A 23,653-nucleotide genomic window follows, 5' to 3' on the forward strand; every position below is an offset into this window, starting at 1 on the left:
TTCTTTTCCCTCATCTCATTTTTACTCACTTCCATGGCATTCCTATCCTCAAAAAAGGATTTATTTTGGACAAGCCAGGCCCTAAACCTGCCCAAAGTTCCCCAAAATCCTCCAGAAATTTGGGTAGGAGTTTAAATCTGGGAGGTGACAGCGTTTCTCCTTGGGGAGCTTCTCCACCAGGATTTGACTCTTTTCCCTCATCTCATTTTTACTCACTTCCATGCCATTTCTAGCCACAAAAAGTGATTGATTTTGGACAAGCCAAGCCCTGAACTAGCCCAGTATTCCCCAAAATTTAAATTCTCCTGAATTTAGGTGAGTCTAAATCTGAGTCTAAATTCTCCTGAATTTAGGTGGAGTCTAAATCTGGGAGGTGACAGCATTTCTCCTTGGATGGCTTCTCCACTGGGAATTGACTCTTTTCCCTCATCTCATTTTTCAAATCATTTCCATGCCATTTCTAGCCACAAAAAAAGATTTATTTTGGACAAAGCCAGGCTCTGACTCAGGGGGTTTCATTCTGCATGAAGCTGCTACATATTCCATTTTCTTTTATTTTATTTCCTTGTTAATCCACGCAGCAGTGCCACAATCATCCTTCAAACACACCCAAAGCTCCTCTCGCTGTGCAACACTTTCCCCAACGTGAGTTAAAGGTGGAAAATGTACCATTAAAATTAAAATTAAAAAAAAAAAGACAAAGATGCATTGCAAAAACTCAAAGGGAAGGGGGAGAAAGTCAGAGGTTTAGTTGACATCGAGGTATAAAATGGGTATTGCTGGTTTAGCCTGGGAGGAAGGAGGTTTTTCCAGGTCCTGGTTCCACCAGGATCATTTCCTGGCTAGAAAATGGATTTGGAAAACAAAATCCTCTTTATTTCTGCCTCCCCCTCCTCCTGCCTCTCCCCCTTTCCCATGCAGAGCCCTGGAGGTGCTATTTGGCATTTACAGCTACCAGAGAGCTTTGACATCGAGGTTTTCTCCAAAATCCCGAAATGTTAGTGCAAATCACGGGGGGCACAGAGGGGCCACGCCACAGCCACAGCCTTGGGGAAAAAATGGGATTTTCTCCTGGGCTGGAAACCCACCCATGAGCCCCCAGGTCAGGGTTAAACCCCCCCAAAATCTCAGCCAAGCCTTGGGATTGACAAAATCCTCCCGACACCTGGGAATTATTGCGGTGATAGGGCAGGAATGTGCTTCTCTCTAAAAAATAAAGAGGAATTTTTTTTGTGCTCTCCTCTCTTGAGCAGCAGGACCCTCAAGGGGAGCCACGATGGGCATTTTGCCTCAGTGCTGCTCACAGATTTCCTCTTTTTCTCTCTTTTTTTTTGTTTTTCTCCCCTGTGTTCTCCAGGGATTTGAGGTTTTGGCTGAAGCTGCCGCCAGCCAGAGCCTTCCTAGGAGGAGCCCCCCGAGGATTCTGCAGGGATGAGGGCGTGGGAGGGGGTTTGGCTCGGGGTTGGGGCCACCCGGGGGGGCACCAGGAGCGTTTTGGGGCTGGGATTTGGTGCAGCTCATCCCAGGGACGCTCACATGGCCGTGGGGCCCTCGCAGATCTCCTCCAGCCTCTGCTCGATCATCAGCCGCAGGATGGAGTACCTGGGGGGGCACAGAAATCAAAACAGGAGTTTTCAACCCTGCAAGAATTCAAACCCCATTTTGGGGATGCCAAACCCCGCTTTCACTGCAGGAAACACCCCAAAACCAGGCAGAAAATCCCATACAGGAAACACCCCAAAACCAGGCAGAAAATCCCACAAAAAACACCCCAAACCAGGCAGAAAATCCCATACAGGAAACACCCCAAAACCAGGCAGAAAATCCCACAAAAAACACCCCAAAACCAGGCAGAAAATCCCATAAAAAACACCCCAAAACCAGGCAGAAAATCCCACACAGGAAACGAAACACCCCAAAACCAGGCAGAAAATCCCACACAGGAAACACCCCCAAACCAGGCAGAAAATCCCATAAAAAACACCCCAAAACCAGGCAGAAAATCCCACACAGGAAACACCCCAAAACCAGACAGAAAATCCCACAAAAATCACCCCAAAACCAGGCAGAAAATCCCACAAAAAACACCCCAAAACCAGGCAGAAAATCCCATACAGGAAACGAAACACCCCAAAACCAGGCAGAAAATCCCACAAAAAACACCCCAAAACTAGGCAGAAAATCCCATACAGGAAACACCCCCAAAACCAGGCAGAAAATCCCACACAGGAAACACCCCAAAACCAGGCAGAAAATCCCACACAGGAAACACCCCAAAACCAGGCAGAAAATCCCACAAAAAACACCCCAAAACCAGGCAGAAAATCCCACAAAAAACACCCCAAAACCAGGCAGAAAATCCCACAAAAAATCCCCACACGAGGATTTTTCCCTCCTATTTTTCCCCCTCTCTGCTTCCCCAAACTCAGGGATCACCAGCCAGGGAAAATCCTGGGGCTGGAGCATCCCAGGGCTGCACAAATGAGAATTTTCAGGGATTTTCTTCCCTCCCAGCATCCCCCCAGCCCCACGTACTTGTGCTTCAGCTTCTTCACTTCCCGGTCCTCCTCCTCCTCCAGCTTCTGGATGAAGCTCCTGAGGATGGGCATCTCGAATTTGATGTACTGGGCCACCTGGGTGGGAGAGGAGAGGAGGAATGGTGAAGAGGGGGATGAACTGACCCACCCCCCTTCCTCTCCTTGGATTTACCCAAGGATCCCAAAATTTTGCAGCCAACCCTAAAAAAAACCCCAATGATGTTTGTGGCCATCAGCTCGTGCAAACAAGGGGATAATTATGGGGGAAAGATCCGTCTAAGGTTTATTTATTTTAAATTTCATTTTAATTCACCCGCTGGCTGCTGGAGGTGGCTCTGTCTGGGCATCCCCAAAGTCTCAGAGCTGCTTAACCCCAAAAGTGCCGGGACTGAGGTGGGACTGCGGAGCAGAGCCGGCCTGGAGAGCCGGCAGATGGCAACAGGGAGCTGCTCCCAGCCGGAGGGAAAACAATTCCTGGGAAATCCTGTCCTGGGAGCAGAGCTGGGATGGCACGGGGGGCCGGGAGGGCTCTGGGAATGCTCTGGGAATGCTCTGGGAATGCTCTGGGAGTGCTCTGGGAGTGCTCTGGGAATGTACTGGGAATGCTCTGGGAATGCTCTGGGAGTGCTCTGGGAATGCACTGGGAATGCTCTGGGAGTGCACTGGGAATGCTCTGGGAGTGCTCTGGGAATGCTCTGGGAATGCTCTGGGAGTGCTCTGGGAATGCTCTGGGAATGCTCTGGGAATGCTCTGGGAGTGCTCTGGGAGTGCTCTGGGAATGCTCTGGGAATGCACTGGGAATGCTCTGGGAATGCACTGGGAGTGCTCTGGGAATGCTCTGGGAATGCTCTGGGAATGCTCTGGGAATGCACTGGGAATGCACTGGGAATGCTCTGGGAATGCTCTGGGAATGCTCTGGGAATGCTCTGGGAGTGCTCTGGGAATGCACTGGGAATGCACTGGGAATGCTCTGGGAATGCTCTGGGAATGCACTGGGAGTGCTCTGGGAATGCTCTGGGAATGCTCTGGGAATGCACTGGGAATGCTCAGGGAATGCACTGAGCACACACTGGGAATGCTCTGGGAGCTGCTCTGGGAACAGCTCCAGGAATTCCCCGGAGGATCAGGGGTTTGCATGGACAGACCCTGCAGATCCTGCAGCTCCTGCAGCCCCAGCACGCCTCTGTTCATCGGGGATAAACCCTCCCTGAGAGGGTGGGGAGAGGCTGGCCCAGAATTCCCAAAAAATCCGTCCCAGGATCCCTGGCAGTGTCCCAGGCCAGGCTGGACGGGGCTCGGAGCCACCTGGGGCAGGGGAGGTGTCCCCTGGGCAGGGGTGGCACTGGAGGGGCTCTGGGGTCCCTCCCACCCAAACCTGTGACTCCCCGACCCCCAAACTTCTCCCCCACCCCACCCTGTGACCCCCGGCCGCACTCACGTCGTAGGTGACCTCCTCCACCTGGTCCTTCTCCATGAGGAACACCTTGGACACCTGCTCGCAGGGGCCCTGCAGCACGCGGGCCAGCAGCGGGAAATCGCTGCCGCGCAGCCGCTGCTTCTCTGCGGGACAGAACCGGCCTTGGCACCCGCGCGGCGCCACAGCAGGGCACCGTGCCACTGCCAGGGCACCGTGCCACTGCCAGGGCACCGTGGTACCAGCACGGCACCGTGCCACTGCCAGGGCACTGTGCCACTGCCAGGGCACCGTGCCACTGCCAGGGCACCGTGGTACCAGCACGGCACCGTGCCACTGCCAGGGCACCGTGCCACTGCCAGGGCACTGTGGTACCAGCAGGGCACCGTGCCACTGCCAGGGCACCGTGCCACCGGCACAGCACCGGCACTGCACCGTGCCACAGCACGGCACCGTGCCACTGCCAGGGCACCGTGCCACTGCCAGGGCACTGTGGTACCAGCAGGGCACCGTGCCACTGCCAGGGCACTGTGCCACTGGTGGGGCACCGTGGTACTCGCAGGGCACCGTGGTACCGGCACAGCACCGGCACTGCACCGTGCCACTGCCAGGGCACTGTGCCACTGCCAGGGCACCGTGCCACTGGTGGGGCACCGTGCCATCGGCACAGCACCGGCACGGCACCGTGCCACTGCCAGGGCACTGTGCCACTGCCAGGGCACCATGGTACCAGCACGGCACCGTGCCACTGCCAGGGCACCATGCCACTGGTGGGGCACTGTGGTACTGGTGGGGCACCGTGCCACTGCCAGGGCACCGTACCACTGGTGGGGCACTGTGCCACCGGCAGGGCACTGTGGTACTGGCATGGCACCGTGCCACCGGCAGGGCACCATGCCACTGGCAGGGCACTGTGCCACCGGCAGGGTACCGTGGTACTGGCACGGTGCCGTGCCACTGGTGGGGCACCGTGCCACCAGCAGGGCACCGTGGTACCGGAAGGGCACTGTGCCACCAGCAGGGCACTGTGGCACTGGCAGGGCACCATGCCACTGGTGGGGCACTGTGCCACCAGCAGGGCACCGTGGTACCGGCGGGGCACCATGGCACTGGCAGGGCACCGTGGTACTTGTGGGGCACTGTGCCACTGGTGGGGCACTGTGGCACTGGCAGGGCACTGTGCCACCGGCACGGCACCGTGGTACTGGAAGGGCACCGTGGTACTGGTGGGGCACCGTGGTACTTGTGGGGCACCGTGGTACCAGCAGGGCACCGTGGTACTGGTGGGGCACCATGGCACAGGCAGGGCACCGTGGTACTGGCAGTGCCAGGTGGTACCAGCAGTGCCTGGTTGGTAGTGGCAGTGCCAGGGCAGTACCAGCAGTGCCTGGGCAGCACCAGAGCCAAGGTGGCAGCACCGTGGGGATTTGGGCACTCATGCCCAGGGGTTTGGGGCACTCATGCCCAGGGATTGGGGCACTCATGCCCAGGGATTTGGGGCACTCATGCCCAGGGGTTTGGGGCACTCATGCCCAGGGGTTTGGGGCACTCATGCCCAGGGATTTGGGGCACTCATGCCCAGGGATTTGGGGCACTCATGCCCAGGGATTTGGGCACTCATGCCCAGGGGTTTGGGGCACTCATGCCCAGGGATTGGGGCACTCATGCCCAGGGGTTTGGGGCACCGGTGCCTGGGGGATTTGGGGCACTCATGCCCAGGGGTTTGGGGCACTCATGCCCAGGGATTTGGGGCACTCATGCCCAGGGGTTTGGGCACTCATGCCCAGGGGTTTGGGGCACTCATGCCCAGGGGTTTGGGCACTCATGCCCAGGGGTTTGGGCACTCATGCCCAGGGGTTTGGGGCACTCATGCCCAGGGATTTGGGGCACTCATGCCCAGGGATTTGGGGCACTCATGCCCAGGGATTTGGGGCACTCATGCCCAGGGATTTGGGCACTCATGCCCAGGGGTTTGGGGCACTCATGCCCAGGGATTTGGGGCACTCATGCCCAGGGGTTTGGGGCGCTCCCACTTGTGATTTTGGGGCACTCACCTCCGCTCGTGTGCACCATGTACAGAGCAAACTCCTCAGCTGAGTTCTCGATCTGGGGGGAGACACAAAGCCCCTGGTATACTCTCCATATATATATGGTATAGATTTTATATATGTGTATGTCTCTGTGTGTGTATACATATATTTACATATATGCATATATAAAATGTGAATGCAGATTGTAAATGTAAAGATTATATATAACATAAAGATTTAAATATAAAAAAAAATCACATCTATATAATCTGAATGGAAGCTGTGCATATATAATACAAATATTTATAAATAATATAAATATAAATATACAAAGTTATGAGATATAAAAATATAAAATATAAAAGCAAATAGACACATATATTTATTTATATATAAATATAAATATAAATATAAATATAAATATAAATATAAATATATATATATATATATATATATTAAAAAAATAAAAATATATATATATAAAAATAAAAAATCCGAATGCAGGTATTACGCATATAACCCATAAACCATTTTAATTTCCTCTAACCCCAGTGCACTCAGGGCCCCGAGGGGACGAGGGGAGGGTGCCCCTACCTTGAATTTGTTGAGCAGCAGTTTGAGCACCTGCGGCGTGGTCATGGTGCTGTTGATGCGCACGTTGGTGACGGAGCCGTAGGCGGGCGTGAACACCGAGGTCTGGGGGGCACAGGCGGCACTGAGAGCCCTGCCTGGACCCCCTGGACCCCCTGGATCCCCCCGGATCCCCCCGGATCCCCCCTGACCTTGTGGTTGTAGAAGTGGCCGTTGATGGAGAAGCGGTGCCGCCGCAGCCGCCGCTGCTCGCCGGCCGTGCGGGGCCGCACGCCGACATCGCTGCGCGTCCGCATCAGCTGCGGGGCCTCCTCGGCCCGGGGGGCTGCGCCGCTCTCGGGGGCTCTGCCTGCTCACAGCCAGCCCAGAAATGTGTTAGGAGGTCTCTTTTCCCAGCCCGGAGCTCGAAGGGGTCAGAGCTCTTCTGTTTTTATTGTTCTTAGCTATAAAATTCTTTCTCTGGCCAGCCGAGGTGGCTCAGCAGGACAGACAGAGGCACTGCCTGCCCCTGGGTGGTGTCACCTTTTTATACCAAAAACTCCTGTGCAATATTTACCATAACTCCCCAACCCCCATCACCTCTGTTAGACAGTGAGCTTCTACTCCAAACCCATCCCAAAGTGCCACCACCACGGCCTGAATCCCTGCTGCTGCCTGGATAAAACCCCTTCTCCCGGGAGCTCCAGCATCTTCCCTCCCTTTTCCATAATTTAACTTTCTCTGTTCCCTTCCCTTTAACCAGAGCGGGCAAACGAGGGCAGAGCCTCAGATCTCTGCATGAAAACGGGCCTGGATCCAGATTGTCATAACCCAGCTCCTCATCCATTTTTGATGAAGCCCTCAGGCTGCAGCTGGGGGTGTGTGACTCCAGGACGTGTCTGCAGCAGGGAGGAATCTCCAGCAGGAGCTGCTCCAGCTGGCTGAGCTCTCCCAGGAGCCCCCAGGCACTGATTTTTAGGGGAAAATGGAATAAAAGGATTTTTTTCCTAATGTGCAGGCAGGGGATTGAGGCCAGAGAGCCGAGGGGAATCGTGGTGGGGTGGGAGAGATTTAATGAAAGGGGAGAAGGGCTGGGAGTGGGGCTGATCCTGCTGGACCCAAACCTGATCCCAGTGGATCCCAGCCCCAGGACTGATCCCAGTGGATCCGAGCCCTGGGACTGATCCAAATGGATCCAATTCTGGTGGATCTGAGCCCAGTGGATCCCAACCCCAGGACTGATCTCAGTGGATCCAAACCTGGTGGATCCAAGCCCCATGATCACTCCCGGTGGATCTGAGCCGTAGGACTGATCCCAGTGGATCCAAGCCCTGGGACTGATCCAAATGGATCCAATTCTGGTGGATCTGAGCCCAGTGGATCCCAACCCCAGGACTGATCTCAGTGGATCCAAACCTGGTGGATCCAAGCCCCATGATCACTCCCGGTGGATCTGAGCCGTAGGACTGATCCCAGTGGATCCAAACCTCGTGGATCCAAGCCCTGGGACTGATCCAAATGGATCCAATCGTGGTGGATCTGAGCTCAGTGGGTCCCAGCCCCAGGACTGATCCCAGTGGATCCAAACCTGGTGGATCTAAGCCCCAGGATCGGTTCTGGTGGATCTGAGCCCTGGGATTGATCCCAGTGGATCCAAGCCCTGGGACTGATCCCAGTGGATCCAAACCCGGTGGATCCAAGCCCAATGATCGGTTACAGTGGATCTGAGCCACAGGATTGATCCCAGTGGATCCAAGTGATCCCAGTGGATCCAAGTGATCCCAGTGGATCCAAACCCAGTGGACCCAAGCCCCATGATCACTCCCGGTGGATCTGAGCCCTGGGACTGATCCCAGTGGATCCAAACCCGGTGGATCCGAGCCCCATGATCAATCCCGGTGGATCTGAGCCATAGGACTGATCCCAGTGGATCCAAGCCCTGGGACTGACCCCAGTGGATCCAAACCCGGTGGATCCGAGCCCTGGAATCACTCCCAGTGGATCAGAGCCCCAGGAGAGCCCCAGGACTGATCCTGGTGGACCCAATCCCAACGGATCCAAGCCCTGGGACCACTCCCAGTGGATCTGAGCCCCTGCACCAATCCTGGTGGATCCGAGCTGGATCCTGGAGGATCTGAGCCCCAGGAGAGCCCCAGGATCGATCCCGGTGGATCCGAGCCCAGGTCCTGCTCCTGGTGGATCCGAGCCCTTGGGGCACTCCCAGTGGATCTCATCCTGGTGGATCCCAGCCCCGGTCCCGCTCCCGGTGGATCCCTGGCTCACCTGGGCCATTCCCAGCATTCTCGGTGCCAGTGTCCCCATCTGTCACCTGGATGTCCGGCAGGGTGCTGGGCCTCAGCACGGACCTGGGGGGACAGAGAGGGTGGGTGGCCTGTCCTGGGTCCCTGTCCTGGGTCCCTGTCCTGGGTCCTGTCCTGGGTCCTGTCCTGGGTCCTGTCCTGGGTCCTGTCCTGGGTCCCTGTCCTGGGTCCTGTCCTGGGTCCCTGTCCTGGGTCCTGTCCTGGGTCCCTGTCCTGGGTCCTGTCCTGGGTCCTGTCCTGGGTCCTGTCCTGGGTCCCTGTCCTGGGTCCCTGTCCTGGGTCCCTGTCCCTGGGGGGCCACAGGGGGAACAGCAATCCAGGGAATCTCTGCCCCTCACCCCTGATTGCAGCTGGGACAAAACACCTGGAGGAGGCAGCTGGGGGGGCAACCTGCACAGCCTGGCAGGATGGGAGGGGGTTTGGGGCTGTCTGGGTGGGTTTGGGGCTGTTTGGGTGGGTTTGGGGCTGTTTCTATGGGTTTGGGGCTGTCTGGGTGCAGTTTTGGGGCTGTTTGGGTGGGTTTGGGGCTGTCTGGGTGGGTTTGGGGCTGTCTGGGTGGGTTTGGGGCTGTCTGGGTGGGTTTGGGGCTGTGTGTGTGCAGTTTTGGGGCTGTTTGGGTGGGTTTGGGGCTGTTTGGGTGGGTTTGGGGCTGTTTGGGTGGGTTTGGGGCTGTCTGGGTGGGTTTGGGGCTGATTATGTATTTTTGGGGTTGCCTGCCTGTTTTTGGGGCTGAACGATTTTGGGCTGTCTGTGTGTGTTTTTGGGGGTCCTTGTGTGTGTTTTGGGCTGTGTATTTTTGGGGCTGCGTATTTTTGGGGCTGTGTTTCTAGGTCAGGGTTTTTCAGGGCTGTGTTTTTAGGGCTGTGTATTTTTGGGGCTATATTTTTCAAGGCTGTGTTTTTAGGGCTGCGTTTTTGGAGCTGTGTTTTTCAGAGCTGTGTTTTTTAGGGCTGGGTTTTTAGGTCTGTTTTTTGAGGCTGTGTTTTTGGGTCTATGTTTTTAGGTCTGTGTTTTTCAGGGCTGTGTTTTTTAGGGCTGTATATTTTTGGGGCTGTATTTTTCAGGGCTGTGTTTTTAGATCTGTATTTTTAGGTCTGTGTTTTCAGGGCTGTGTTTTCAGGGCTGTGTTTTTATATCTGTATTTTCGGGTCTATGTTTTTAGGTCTGTGTTTTTAGGGCTGTGCTTTCAGGGCTGTGTTTTCGGGTTTGTGTTTTCAGGGCTGTGTTTTCGGGTCTGTGTTTTTAGATCTGTATTTTCGGGTCTGTGTTTTTAGGGCTGTGCTTTCAGGGCTGTGTTTTCAGGTCTGTGCTTTCAGGGCTGTGTTTTTAGATCTGTATTTTCGGGTCTGTGTTTTTAGGGCTGTGTTTTCAGGGCTGTGTTTTCGGGTCTGTGTTTTTATATCTGTATTTTCGGGTCTATGTTTTTAGGTCTATGCTTTCAGGGCTGTGTTTTCAGGGCTGTATTTTCAGGTCTGTGTTTTTAGGGCTGTGCTTTCAGGGCTGTGTTTCGGGGCTGCCCTGGCCCCACTCACCCGTGGGCGCCCAGGTTGCAGCCCGAGTGCCAGGAGGAGGAGGAGGGCGGCGGGCGGATGCGCTGGTTGTCGTCCTGCATCTGCAGGCGGATGGGGCGGCGCAGCCCCCACGAGATGTTCAGCAGCCCCTCCACGATCAGCTCCCCTTCCTCCTGCAGCCACAGTTACACACAGAATATTGGGGTTTTACACACAGAATATTGGGGCGTTACACACAGAATATTGGGGTGTTACACACAGAATATTGGGGCGTTACAGAACATGGGGATTTTTATGCACAGAATACAGGGGTTTAACACACAGAATATAGGGAATTTATACACAGAATATGGGGATTTTATACCTAGAATACAAGGATTTTATACCTAGAATATAAGGATTTTATACACAGAATATAGGGATTTTATACCTAGAATATAGGGATTTTATACACAGAATATAGGGATTTTATACACAGAATATAGGGAATTTATACACACAGAATATAAGGATTTTATACACAGAATATAGGGATTTTATACCTAGAATATAAGGATTTTATACCTAGAATATAGGGATTTTATACCTAGAATATAGGGATTTTATACCTAGAATATAGGGATTTTATACACAGAATATGGGGATTTTATACCTAGAATATAGGGATTTTATATGTAGACTATAAGGATTTTATATGTAGACTATAAGGATTTTATACCTAGAATATAAGGATTTTATACACAGAATATAAGGATTTTATACACAGAATGCAGGGATTTTATCCATAGAATATAGGGATTTTATACACAGAATATAAGGATTTTTAATATATAATATATTAAAAATGTATACATTTTTATATAATATAAAGATTTATATATCATATTAAAAAATCAGATATGTTCATATAATTCGAATGCAGATTTTCTATATATAATGTAAATATTTCATATATATAGAGTATTGTAAATAAATATGTATGGTAAAGATTTATATATAAAAATTAATATATCTATATAATCTGAATGCAAATGACGTATCTACAATATAAAGATTTTTAATATATATCTATAAATCCAAGTACAGATTGTATACATATAGTGTAAAGATTTTATATATATTTATATGTAAATATTATATATATATATGTATATATAAAAATGTCAATGCAAATTCCATACTATATATAAATATAAAATGATAATATAAATGTTACATTTATAATATAAATTTGGAGTTCCCAGAGGAGCTGTGGCTACCCCAGGATTCCCTGGTTCTGCTCCATCCCCTCCTCCCTCACCTCCCGTGCAGGGATGGTCCTGGGTGGGTCTGGGTCCCTTCCCACCCAACCCATTCCAGAATTCCCTGTTCCCAAACCATTCCAGAATTCCCTGTTCCCAAACCATTCCCCAATTCCCTGTTCCCAAACCATTCCCCAATTCCCTGGTTCTACCCCCACCCCCTCCTCTCTCACCTCCCGTGCAGGGATGGCCCTGGGGGGGTTTTGGTCCCTTCCCACACAAACCATTCCCCAATTCCCTGTTCCCAACCCATTCCACAGTTCCCTGTTCTACCCCCATCCCCTCCCCTCTCACCTCCCATGCAGGGCTGGTCCTGGGTAGATTTTGGTCCCTTTCCACCCAACCCATTCCCCAATTCCCTGTTCCCAAACCATTCCCCAATTCCTTGTTCCCAACCCATTCCACAATTCCCTGTTCCCAACCCATTCCCCAATTCCCTGTTCCCAAACCATTCCAGAATTCCCTGCTCTGCTCCATCCCCTCCTCTCTCACCTCCTGTGCAGGAGTTGGTCCTGGGGGATTTTGGGTCCCTTCCCACCCAAACCATTCCCCAATTCCCTGTTCCCAACCCGTTCCACAATTCCCTGTTCCCAACCCATTCCCCAATTCCCTGTTCCCAAACCATTCCCCAATTCCCTGTTCCCAACCCATTCCCCAATTCCCTGTTCCCAAACCATTCCCCAATTCCTGCTCTGCCCCATCCCCTCCCCTCTCACCTCCCGTGCAGGGATGGTCCTGGGGGGGTTTGGGTCCCTTCCCACCCAAACCATTCCCCAATTCCCTGTTCCCAACCCATTCCCCAATTCCCTGTTCCCAACCCATTCCCCAATTCCCTGTTCCCAACCCATTCCCCAGTTCCTGCTCTGCCCCATCCCCTCCTCTCTCACCCCCTGGTGCAGGAGTTGGTCCTGGGGGGGTCTGGGTCCCTTCCCACCCAAACCATTCCAGAATTCCCTGTTCCCAAACCATTCCCCAATTCCCTGTTCCCAACCCATTCCCCAATTCCCTGTTCCCAGACCATTCCCCAATTCCCTGTTCCCAGCCCATTCCCCAATTCCCTGTTCCCAACCCATTCCCCAGTTCCTGCTCTGCCCCATCCCCTCCCCTCTCACCTCCCGGTGCCGCAGCTGCAGGTTCTGCCCCTCGTAGTAGATGTTGTAGGTCTTGAGGTGCAGGAGCAGCTCATTCCTGGGGGAAAAAATGAAAAAAAAGGGGAAAAAGGGGCTGAGCTGGGGTTTGGGGTGAGGGGGGAGGTGCTGTGGGAAAAGCAGGAGTTGCTGCCCCGGCTGAGGAACCCTCTGTGCTGCTGGGGACCCAAAATTGCTTTATTTCAGGCAGATTTGGGTCTTTTCCCTCCTCCCTTACTGAAGGTCCAGCCACAATGAGGGGGAGAAGCTCCCCTGAGGGTGTCCCCAAAAATGTTCCTAAAAGGCACAGGGAACCCCAAAGGAGCTGGGGGCAGCTGGTCACGAGGGGAAAACCAAAGGGTTAAATCAGATTTCTGGGGTCACGGGTGAGGTGGCCAGGCCGGCCTCCTCCAGCTCAGAACAAAGCTCTGAGGGACAGAGGGGTGAGAAAAATAAATCAAAGAGGATAAAAACTGAAATAAAAAAAATTAATTTTTAAAAGGTGGAAATAAAGGTATGTATAGAAACAAAAATTAAATAAACAACAACAGTGGAAATCACTGAGAGATCAAAGCAAAGCACGCCAGGCTGGCTGAGCCCGGCCTTGGATCGAGGAATTCCCAATTAATTAATTGATTAATTAATCCCCAGCTGCCACAGCTGGGCTGGCCGAGAGAGGGCCAGCATGCTCAGCTGACAGGAGCAGCCCAAAGCAGGGAATTGGTAGATATTGTTAAATATCACACTTTGTGTGGTGATGTTAGATACTGTGTGTCTGGTTATACCTCAGAGACTGTGGTTATCGACTGTAGATATTGTTGTACCTTGTCAGATAGTGTATATCTATTTTATATATATATTTATAGCATATATTGTTAAATATTGTTATACATTGTTGTATATTACACATTCTATAGCGTTGTTATCGATTGTAGATATTGTTGTACCTTGTTAGATAGTGTATATATATTTTATATATATATTTATAGCATATATTGTTAAATATTGTTATACATTGTTGTATATTACACATTCTATAGCGTTGTTATATATTGTAGATATTGTTGTACTTTGTTAGATAGTATATATATTATATATATTTTTATATATTTTTATAGCATATATTGTTATATATTGTTATGCATTGTTATATATTACACATTCTATAGCGCTGTTATATATTGTAGATATTGTTGTACATTGTTAGATAGTGTATATATATAATATATATATATATTTATAGCATATATTGTTAGATATTGTTATACATTGTTGTATATTACACATTCTATAGCGTTGTTATAGATTGTAGATATTGTTGTACTTTGTTAGATAGTGTATATATATTATATATATTTTTTATATATATTTATAGTATATATTGTTAGATATTGTTATACACTGTTATATATTACACATTCTATAGCGTTGTTATATATTCTATATATTGTTATATGTTGCTGTATATTGTATATATACAATACAATATGGATATTTATGTATATATTCTTAGATATTTTTATACATTCTTGTATATTACACATTCTATAGCGCTGTTATATATTGTAGATATTGTTGTACTTTGTTAGATAGTATATATATTATATACATTTTTATATATATTTATAGCATATATTGTTAGATATTGTTATACATTGTTATATATTACACATTCTATAGCGTTGTTATAGATTGTAGATATTGTTGTATTTTGTTAGATAGTGTATACATATAATATATATATTGTATATATATTTATAGCATATATTGTTAGATATTGTTATACACTGTTATATATTACACATTCTATAGCATTGTTATATATTCTATATATTGTTATATGTTGCTGTATATTGTATATATACAATACAATATGGATATTTATGTATATATTCTTAGATATTTTTATACATTGTTATATATTACACATTCTATAGCATTGTTATATATTGTAGATATTGTTATATGTTGCTGTATAGTGTATATATACAATACATTATATATATTTATAGTATATATTGTTAGTATTTATAGTATATATTGTTATACGTTGTTAGATATTTTTATACATTGTTATATATTGTAGCTATTGTTATACCTTGCTGTATATTGTATATATACAATACAATATGGATATTTATAGTGTATATTGCTATATATTACACATTCTAGTGCTGTTGTATCTTGTATATATTGTTATATACTGTATTTACACAATACAACATACAGATTGTAGATATTGTTGTAAATATTGTTATACAGTGTTATATATTGTTGGATATTGTATATTTTATATTCCAGGTAACACATTCCTCCACACCACATCCCCCATTTCAGGTTCCAGATAGCCCATCCCACACCCCAAATCCATCCCACACCCCATATATCCCAAATCCATCCCATATCCCACACCCCATACCCCATATCCCAAATCCATCCCACATGCCATATCCCACACCTTATACCCCAAATCCATCCCATATCCCAAATCCCACATCCCATATCCCGAATCCATTCCACACCCATATCCCACACCCCATATCCCACACCCCACATCCATCCCACACCCCAAATCCATCCCACACCCCATATATCCCAAATCCATCCCATATCCCACACCCCATACCCCATATCCCAAATCCATCCCATATCCCAAATCCCACACCCCATATCCCAAATCCATCCCATATCCCAAATCCCACATCCCATATCCCAAATCCATCCCACACCCCACATCCCACACCCATCATCCCCTGAACACCGGCGATGCCCCAGCCCTGTGTTACCTCCATGTCCCCCCATGTCCCCCCATGTCCCCCCATGTCCCCCCATGTCCCCCTGTGTCCCGTACCTGGAGATGACCCTGTCCTTGCCGCAGGGCACGGCGCCCCCCGTGTCCCCATGTCCTCCCGTGTCCCCCCATGTCCCCCCGTGTCCCCCCATGTCCCCACATGTCCCCGTACCTGGAGATGACCCTGTCCTTGCCGCAGGGCACAGCACCCCCCGTGTCCCCCCATATCCCCCCATGTCCCCCCATGTCCCCACGTGTCCCCTGTCCCCCCATGTTCCCCCATGTCCCCATACCTGGAGATGACCCTGTCCTTGCCGCAGGGCACGGTGCCCCCCATATCCCCCCATGTCCCCCCATGTCCCCCCATGTCCCCCCGTGTCCCCTGCCATGTCCCCATACCTGGAGATGACCCTGTCCTTGCCGCAGGGCACGGTGCCCCCCATGTCCCCTCGTGTCCCCACGTGTCCCCCCATGTCCCCCCCATGTCCCCCCATGTCCCCACGTGTCCCCCCGTGTCCCCATACCTGGAGATGACCCTGTCCTTGCCGCAGGGCACGGCGCCCCCCATGTCCCCCCATGTCCCCACGTGTCCCCTGTCCCCCCATGTCCCCCCATGTCCCCACATGTCCCCACATGTCTCCCCATGTCCCCCCATATCCCCATGTCCCCCCATGTCCCCCCGTGTCCCCCCATGTCCCCCCATGTCCCCACATGTCCCCCGTGTCCCTGTACCTGGAGATGACCCTGTCCTTGCCGCAGGGCACGGCACCCCCCATGTCCCCCCGTGTCCCCCCATATCCCCCCATGTCCCCACATGTCCCCACGTGTCCCCTGCCATGTCCCCCCATGTCCCCATGTTCCCACATGTCCCCCCATGTCCCCCCGTGTCCCCCCATGTCCCCCCATGTCCCCACGTGTCCCCCCGTGTCCCCATACCTGGAGATGACCCTGTCCTTGCCGCAGGGCACGGCGCCCCCCATGTCCCCCCATGTCCCCTCATGTCCCCACGTGTCCCCCCATGTCCCCCCATGTCTCCCCATGTCCCCCCATGTCCCCCCATGTCCCCACATGTCCCTCCATGTCCCCATGTCCCCACATGTCCCCCCGTGTCCCCATACCTGGAGATGACCCTGTCCTTGCCGCAGGGCACAGCGCCCCCCGTGTCCCCCCATGTCCCCCCGTGTCCCCCCATGTCCCCACATGTCCCCTGTCCCCCCATGTTCCCCCATGTCCCCGTACCTGGAGATGACCCTGTCCTTGCCGCAGGGCACGGCGCCCCCCGTGTCCCCATGTCCCCCCGTGTCCCCCCATGTCCCCCCGTGTCCCCCCATGTCCCCACATGTCCCCGTACCTGGAGATGACCCTGTCCTTGCCACAGGGCACGGCGCCCCCCGTGTCCCCCCATGTCCCCCCGTGTCCCCCCATGTCCCCTCGTGTCCCCCCGTGTCCCCCCATGTCCCCATGTCCCCCCACGTGTCCCCCCGTGTCCCCATACCTGGAGATGACCCTGTCCTTGCCGCAGGGCACGGCGCCCCCCATGTCCCCACGTGTCCCCCCGTGTCCCCCCGTGTCCCCCCATGTCCCCCCATGTGTCCCCCCGTGTCCCCTGCCATGTCCCCATACCTGGAGATGACCCTGTCCTTGCCGCAGGGCACAGTGCCCCCCATGTCCCCATGTCCCCACATGTCCCCCCATGTCCCCCCACATGTCCCCCGTGTCCCCATACCTGGAGATGACCCTGTCCTTGCCGCAGGGCACGGCGCCCCCCATGTCCCCTCGTGTCCCCCCATGTCCCCCCCATGTCCCCATGTCCCCCCATATCCCCATGTCCCCATGTCCCCCCGTGTCCCCCCGTGTCCCCATACCTGGAGATGACCCTGTCCTTGCCGCAGGGCACGGCGCCCCCCGGCAGCTCCATGGCGGGGCCGGGCGGGCATGGGGGGAGCCGGGCGGGGGCACGGGGGGGTCAGGGCAGCCCGGGGACCCCCGGCAGCCAGCACAGCCCGGGCACCTGGGGGAAATGGAAATAAAAATAAAAATAAAAATAAAAATGGAAACAAAAATGGAAATTAAAATGGAAATTAAAATAAAAATAAAAATTGAAACAAAAATGGAAATAAAAATGGAAATAAAATGGAAATAAAAGTAAGAATGGAAATTAAAATGGAAATTAAAATTTAAAAAATTGAAACAAAAATGGAAATAAAAATGGAAATGAAATGGAAATAAAATGGAAATAAAAATGAAAAAGGAAGTATAAATGGAAATTTAAATGGAAATTAAAATGGAAATAAAAATAAAAATAAAAATAAAAATTGAAACAAAAATGGAAATAAAAATGGAAATAAAATGGAAATAAAAATAAGAATGGAAGTATAAATGGGAATTAAAATGAAAGTAAAAAGGAAATAAAAATTTAAAAATTGAAACAAAAATGGAAATAAAAATTTAAATGCAAATAGAAATAGAAATAGAAATGAAATAAAAATGAAAATAAAAATGGAAATGAAAATAAAAATGGAAATAAAAATAAAAAATAATACAAATTCGAAACGAAAATAAAATAAAAAATTTCAAATTAAAATACAATGAAAATAAATAAAAAATAAGAATAAAAGTAAGAATAAAAACTAACACTAATAAATAATAATAAAATAAAAGTAATAATAAATAAAAGCAAAAATAATAAAAAATAAGAAAATAAATGATAATACTTAAGTAAATAAATAAGAAACTCAAACCTAAACCTATAAAAAATAAAAATAGGAAGGTAAGTACACTTTAAAGAAATGCAATAAATAAATAGATAAAGAAATAAATAAATAAAATCAATAACCCCCCCCGGGAGTGGAGAAGGCTCCGCGGGGCGCGGCCCTGGCAGGGAGGGAGATCAGATAAGGGCAGAGAACTCACTGAAAATTTAATCCCCGGCGATCTCCTTACTCTGAATTTGCATCGTGGGCACGGCCGGGCGGGGCCGGGGCTGGGAATTGTCCCTTTTTCCCCTTTTTTAACCCTTTCCATCCCGCAGAGCTCGGAGGTGCCGGGCTGGGGGTGGCTGTGGCTCCCTGGGGCCGTGCCAGGGGTGAATTTCCAGGCAGGCAGAAATTCTGGGCTGGTCCTTCAGGGATTTGTGATCCCAGCTGGAATTTTGGGGCACACAAACCCCCGGGAACCCCAAATTCCCCCCTGGGACAGGCCCTGGCGCAGAGCCCGGGGCATTTTTGGGTTTGGGGTGAAGCCCTTGGGATGCTCAGGTTGGAATCAGCCCCCAAAGAGGCCTCAGAACGGGGAGCTGGGGCGGTTTTAATGATGGAAAACGAGATTTTGGAAAAATTTCATTTTTCAGGGTCTTTTCCCTCCCTCCCCTTCTCCTGGAAGGGAAACTGAGGCGAGCAAAAAGCGTTTGCTCCTCGAGGCTCTGATTTCCTCCACCTCCCACCTCGCCAGGTGCTTCCTCCCAGCCCCCTGGGACACAAATCCCCCTTTTCCTGACAGAAAAACCCCCCAATTCACCCCAAAATCCAGGCCAAGGGGGTGAACCCTGCCAGGGGGTGAGCCCAAACCCGAAAGCCCTGCAGGGCAGCCATCCTGGGGGCTCCACCCCACTCGTGGGATGAAAAATTGATTTGCAGCAGCAAAAACTCCTCAGTGGCAGGAGGGGAAGGGCAGGAAATCAGCCCAGCCCAGCCCTGGGGCTGAGAGAAAAAGCAGAAGGAGAAGAGAAATCGCGGAAGGGCTGACAAAGCTTTGGGTTTCCTGAGGAGCATTTTGGTAAAATCGGGTAAAATTTGGCAAAATTCAGCAAAATCCGGCGCCAGCCCCTCCTCCTGCAGCCGCCTCCATCCACCCTCCCACAGGAATTATCCCAAAAGTGGCACCAGGAGGGGATTTTGCAGCTGGCTCAAGGGTTTGGGGTAAATCCAGGGGGGTTTGGGGCAGCAGCTGCGTGTGGGACCCCGAATTTGGGGTTCCAGGTGTGAGGTGCAGGAGGGGCAGGAAGGGGCATCCCCTGCTGGGGGTCCCCTGGCCGGAGAGGAAAAGCTCTGGGGACGTTCAAGGAGGATTAAAGGACATGGCAGGTGTGAGAACGGTGCCAGAAACACCAAAAGGAGTGAAAAGAACCCTCCTAGAGCAGCAAAAACACCAAAATGAGGGGGAAAATCCCTCCTGGAGCAGCAAAAACACCAAAATGAGGGGAAAATCCCTCCTGGAGCAGCAAAAACACCAAAATGAGTGAAAAGAACTCTCCTGGAGCAGCAAAAACACCAAAATGAGGGGAAAATCCCTCCTGGAGCAGCAAAAACACCAAAAGGAGGGGAAAATCCCTCCTGGAGCAGCAAAAACACCAAAGTTTGGGGGAAAATCCCTCCTGGAGCAGCAAAAACACCAAAATGAGTGAAAAGAACCCTCCTAGAGCAGCAAAAACACAAAAGGGAGGGGGAAAGATCCCTCCTGGAGCAGCAAAAACACCAAAATGAGGGGGAAAACCCTCATGGAGCAGTAAAAACACCAAAAGTTTGGGGAAAAATCCCTCCTAGAGCAGCAAAAACACCAAAAGGAGGGGGAAAATCCCTCCTGGAGCAGCAAAACCACAAAAGTTTGGGGGAAAAACCCTCCTGGAGCAGCAAAAACACCAAAATGAGTGAAAAGAACCCTCCTGGAGCAGCAAAAACACAAAAGTTTGGGGGAAAAACCCTCCTAGAGCAGCAAAAACACAAAAGTGAGGGGAAAGAACCCTCCTGGAGCAGCAAAAACACAAAAGTTTGGGGGAAAATCCCTCCTGGAACAGCAAAAACACAAAAGTGAGGGGAAAGAACCCTCCTGGAGCAGCAAAAACACAAAAGTTTGGGGAAAAATCCCTCCTGGAGCAGCAGAGGCCGGTGTGGAGCCCTTGGTAGCACTCAGAGCTTTGCTCCGGAGCATCCTGGAGCTGCCCGGGGCGAAGCCAAGCCCCAGTTCCCTCGCAGGGAGCCCGGGGAGGAGCTGGAGCCATAAAAAATTCCCGTTCTGGGGTGGCAGGGGAGCTGCGAAGCGCAGGTTCATCCTCCCGTGCCGAGGAGTTTCCTGTTTACAGCCCGGCTCTGCCACCTTGGCCTCCGTCATCACATCCCCTTCCCCGCGCTGAGGAACGGGGCAAATTCTTCCTTTTTTGGGTCTGCAGAGAAAACCAGGCTGGGAGCGGAGGGCAGAGGCGGCTCCGGGAGAATCCCCGGCACTGCCGAGCCCGGCATCCCGGCGTGGCTCGGGAAAGGCTGGGATAGCTCGGGAAAGGCTGGGATAGCCCGGGAAAGGCTGGGATAGCCCGGGAAAGGCTGGGATAGCCCGGGAAAGGCTGGGAATCACCCGGGAAAGGCTGGGATAGCTCGGGAAAGGCTGGGATAACCCAGGAAAGGCTGGGATAACCCGGGAAAGGCTGGGATAGCCCAGGAAAGGCTGGGATAGCCCGGGAAAGGCTGGGATAACCCGGGAAAGGCTGGGATAGCCCAGGAAAGGCTGGGATAGCCCGGGAAAGGCTGGGAATCACCCGGGAAAGGCTGGGATAGCTCGGGAAAGGCTGGGAATCACCCGGGAAAGGCTGGGATAGCTCGGGAAAGGCTGGGATAGCCCGGGAAAGGCTGGGATAACCCAGGAAAGGCTGGGATAACCCGGGAAAGGCTGGGATAACCCGGGAAAGGCTGGGATAGCCCGGGAAAGGCTGGGATAACCCGGGAAAGGCTGGGATCACCCGGGAAAGGCTGGGATAGCTCGGGAAAGGCTGGGATAGCCCGGGAAAGGCTGGGATAGCCCGGGAAAGGCTGGGATAACCCGGGAAAGGCTGGGATAGCCCGGGAAAGGCTGGGATAGCCCGGGAAAGGCTGGGGATAACCCGGGAAAGGCTGGGATAGCCCGGGAAAGGCTGGGATCACCCGGGAAAGGCTGGGATCACCCGGGAAAGGCTGGGATCACCCGGGAAAGGCTGGGAATCACCCGGGAAAGGCTGGGATAGCTCGGGAAAGGCTGGGATCACCCGGGAAAGGCTGGGATCACCCGGGAAAGGCTGGGATAGCCCGGGAAAGGCTGGGATAGCTCGTGAAAGGCTGGGATAACCCGGGAAAGGCTGGGATAGCTCGGGAAAGGCTGGGATAACCCGGGAAAGGCTGGGATAGCCCGGGAAAGGCTGGGATAGCCCGGGAAAGGCTGGGATCACCCGGGAAAGGCTGGGAATCACCCGGGAAAGGCTGGGATAACTCGGGAAAGGCTGGGAATCACCCGGGAAAGGCTGGGATCACCCGGGAAAGGCTGGGATAGCTCGGGAAAGGCTGGGATAACCCGGGAAAGGCTGGGATAGCTCGGGAAAGGCTGGGAATCACCCGGGAAAGGCTGGGATAACCCGGGAAAGGCTGGGATAGCCCGGGAAAGGCTGGGATCACCCGGGAAAGGCTGGGATCACCCGGGAAAGGCTGGGATCACCCGGGAAAGGCTGGGAATCACCCGGGAAAGGCTGGGATAGCCCGGGAAAGGCTGGGATAGCCCGGGAAAGGCTGGGAATCACCCAAATCAAAGCGCTGGCCAAGGGGAAGTCGCTGCATTGCTCAACCCTGGCAGTTTGAGGCCGTCTCAGTTCCCGGCACCCCCGTGCCTCAGTTTCCCCCTCGGAGCTGTCGCGGTTCCGCCCTGCCCTGCCCGAGCCCCTCCTGGCGCTTTGCAAAGCGCTTTTAGCACAGCTCCGGGTCAAACCAAGGAGGGCTCCGGGCCCCTCTGCCTCCTCTCGGCTGCTCCCGGGGCTGGGGGACCCCACGGAGCCCGGGCTCGGTCCCCTCCCCAGAACCAGCCCCCCTAAACCCCGTCCCGCAGCCCAGCCCGAGGGAGCCCGGCCGCATCCACAGCCCCGCACAGCCCCTGCCGGCTCCAGCACAACAAAACAAGGAAAAAAGTAGCAAAACCCCCCCAAACCGGCGTTTTCAGCAGGACACCGATGTCCTTCCCTGCTCCCGCAAAGAAATCTGCGGGTTTTGGGGGGTTTTGCTGCCTCGGTCCCACCCGGCCCCGGCAGCATCCCCGGCATCCCCGCTGGGGCGGGAGGCGCGGATCTGGCGCAGCCGAGGATTGTGGGAATATCCCGCTCCCCGGGGAGGCCGCGACGCTCCCTCCCCGCGGCCCCGGCCGCCTCCTCCCGGCCCGAGAGCGCTCCGGTGCCCGCAGCATCGCCCGGAGGCGGCGCCGGGGCACGGGCGGAGCGGAGACCGAGCGCTCACCCCGAGCCGCGGATCCGGCGCTACTCCTGGGCTGGGATGGCTGCCCCGCGTCCGGCCCGCATCCCTAGGCGGGGAGCGGCGGCCGCTCCATTGTTCCAGCGCCGCTATTGTTCTCCGGCCCGGCCGCTCCGTCCTGCGGGGGACCGGGCAAGGAGGGAGCGCTCGGCGCCGCCGGAGGGGCCGCGGGAGGGGCCCGGGGCGCTCGGGGACAGGGGGGCCGCGCTCCGGGTGAAGCCCTCGGGAGGAGCCGGTGGCCACCAGGGGCTCCGGGCGGGCCCCGGGACAGCGCGGCCGGGACGGGGCGAGAAGGTGCCGAGCCCGGAGGGAGCCCCGGGGCTGCGGCCGCTCCAGCCCCGCTCGGGGGGCGATGCCGGGGGCGCTCGGGGGGGGCTGGGGTGACACCGGGGGTGGGGGTCGGATCCCGGAGATCCCGGAGGTTTTCCGTGAGCTCCCGGCTGCAGGGGAGCTCACGGAAAACCGGGAGCGGCTCAGCCCCGGGGCCGCTCCCGGCGCGGGGGACGGGGATGGAGAGCGGGATGGGGATGAGGATGAGGATGAGGATGATGCCCGGTCCCGCCCGCACTCACCCGGCGCCGGTGCCGCTCCGCTCTCAGCCGGTGCCCCGGAGGCCGCCCCTGGGCGGGGCGGGACGCGACGGGGAGGGGCGCGGGCGGGGCCGGGGGTGGCAGCGCGGGGGACACCCCCTCCCCCCCTCCCGCCGCCGGGGACATCCCGGAACCCGCATCCCGGAGGGCATCCCGGCTCCGGGGTCCCATCCCGGCTCCGGGGTCCCATCCCGCCTCCGGGGTCCCA

At 53.1% G+C, this 23,653-nt stretch overlaps 1 protein-coding gene across 2 annotated transcripts; it reads right to left on the reverse strand.

Annotated features, from left to right (window-relative positions):
- Positions 1-513: 513 nt before the first annotated feature.
- Positions 514-23,493, reverse strand: RASSF2 (Ras association domain family member 2). Of its 2 annotated transcripts, XM_059870765.1 has the most exons (12): positions 23,428-23,493; positions 22,841-22,973; positions 17,468-17,613; positions 12,797-12,872; positions 10,405-10,556; positions 8,835-8,917; positions 6,764-6,921; positions 6,576-6,677; positions 6,006-6,057; positions 3,976-4,097; positions 2,536-2,633; positions 514-1,602 (listed from the first exon to the last, which is right to left on the reverse strand). In XM_059870765.1, the coding sequence occupies exons 3-12, from the start codon at positions 17,518-17,520 to the stop codon at positions 1,533-1,535; spliced, it is 966 nt and encodes a 321-aa protein (XP_059726748.1). In that variant the 5' UTR covers positions 17,521-17,613; positions 22,841-22,973; positions 23,428-23,493; the 3' UTR covers positions 514-1,532. The 2 variants fall into 2 exon arrangements, with proteins under 2 accessions (XP_059726748.1, XP_059726746.1); XM_059870763.1 differs by lacking the exon at positions 23,428-23,493 and having other exon boundaries at positions 22,841-23,181.
- Positions 23,494-23,653: the final 160 nt, after the last annotated feature.

Source organism: Haemorhous mexicanus, chromosome 30 (genome assembly GCF_027477595.1).
Source record: "Haemorhous mexicanus isolate bHaeMex1 chromosome 30, bHaeMex1.pri, whole genome shotgun sequence".
Lineage (NCBI taxonomy): Eukaryota > Metazoa > Chordata > Aves > Passeriformes > Fringillidae > Haemorhous > Haemorhous mexicanus.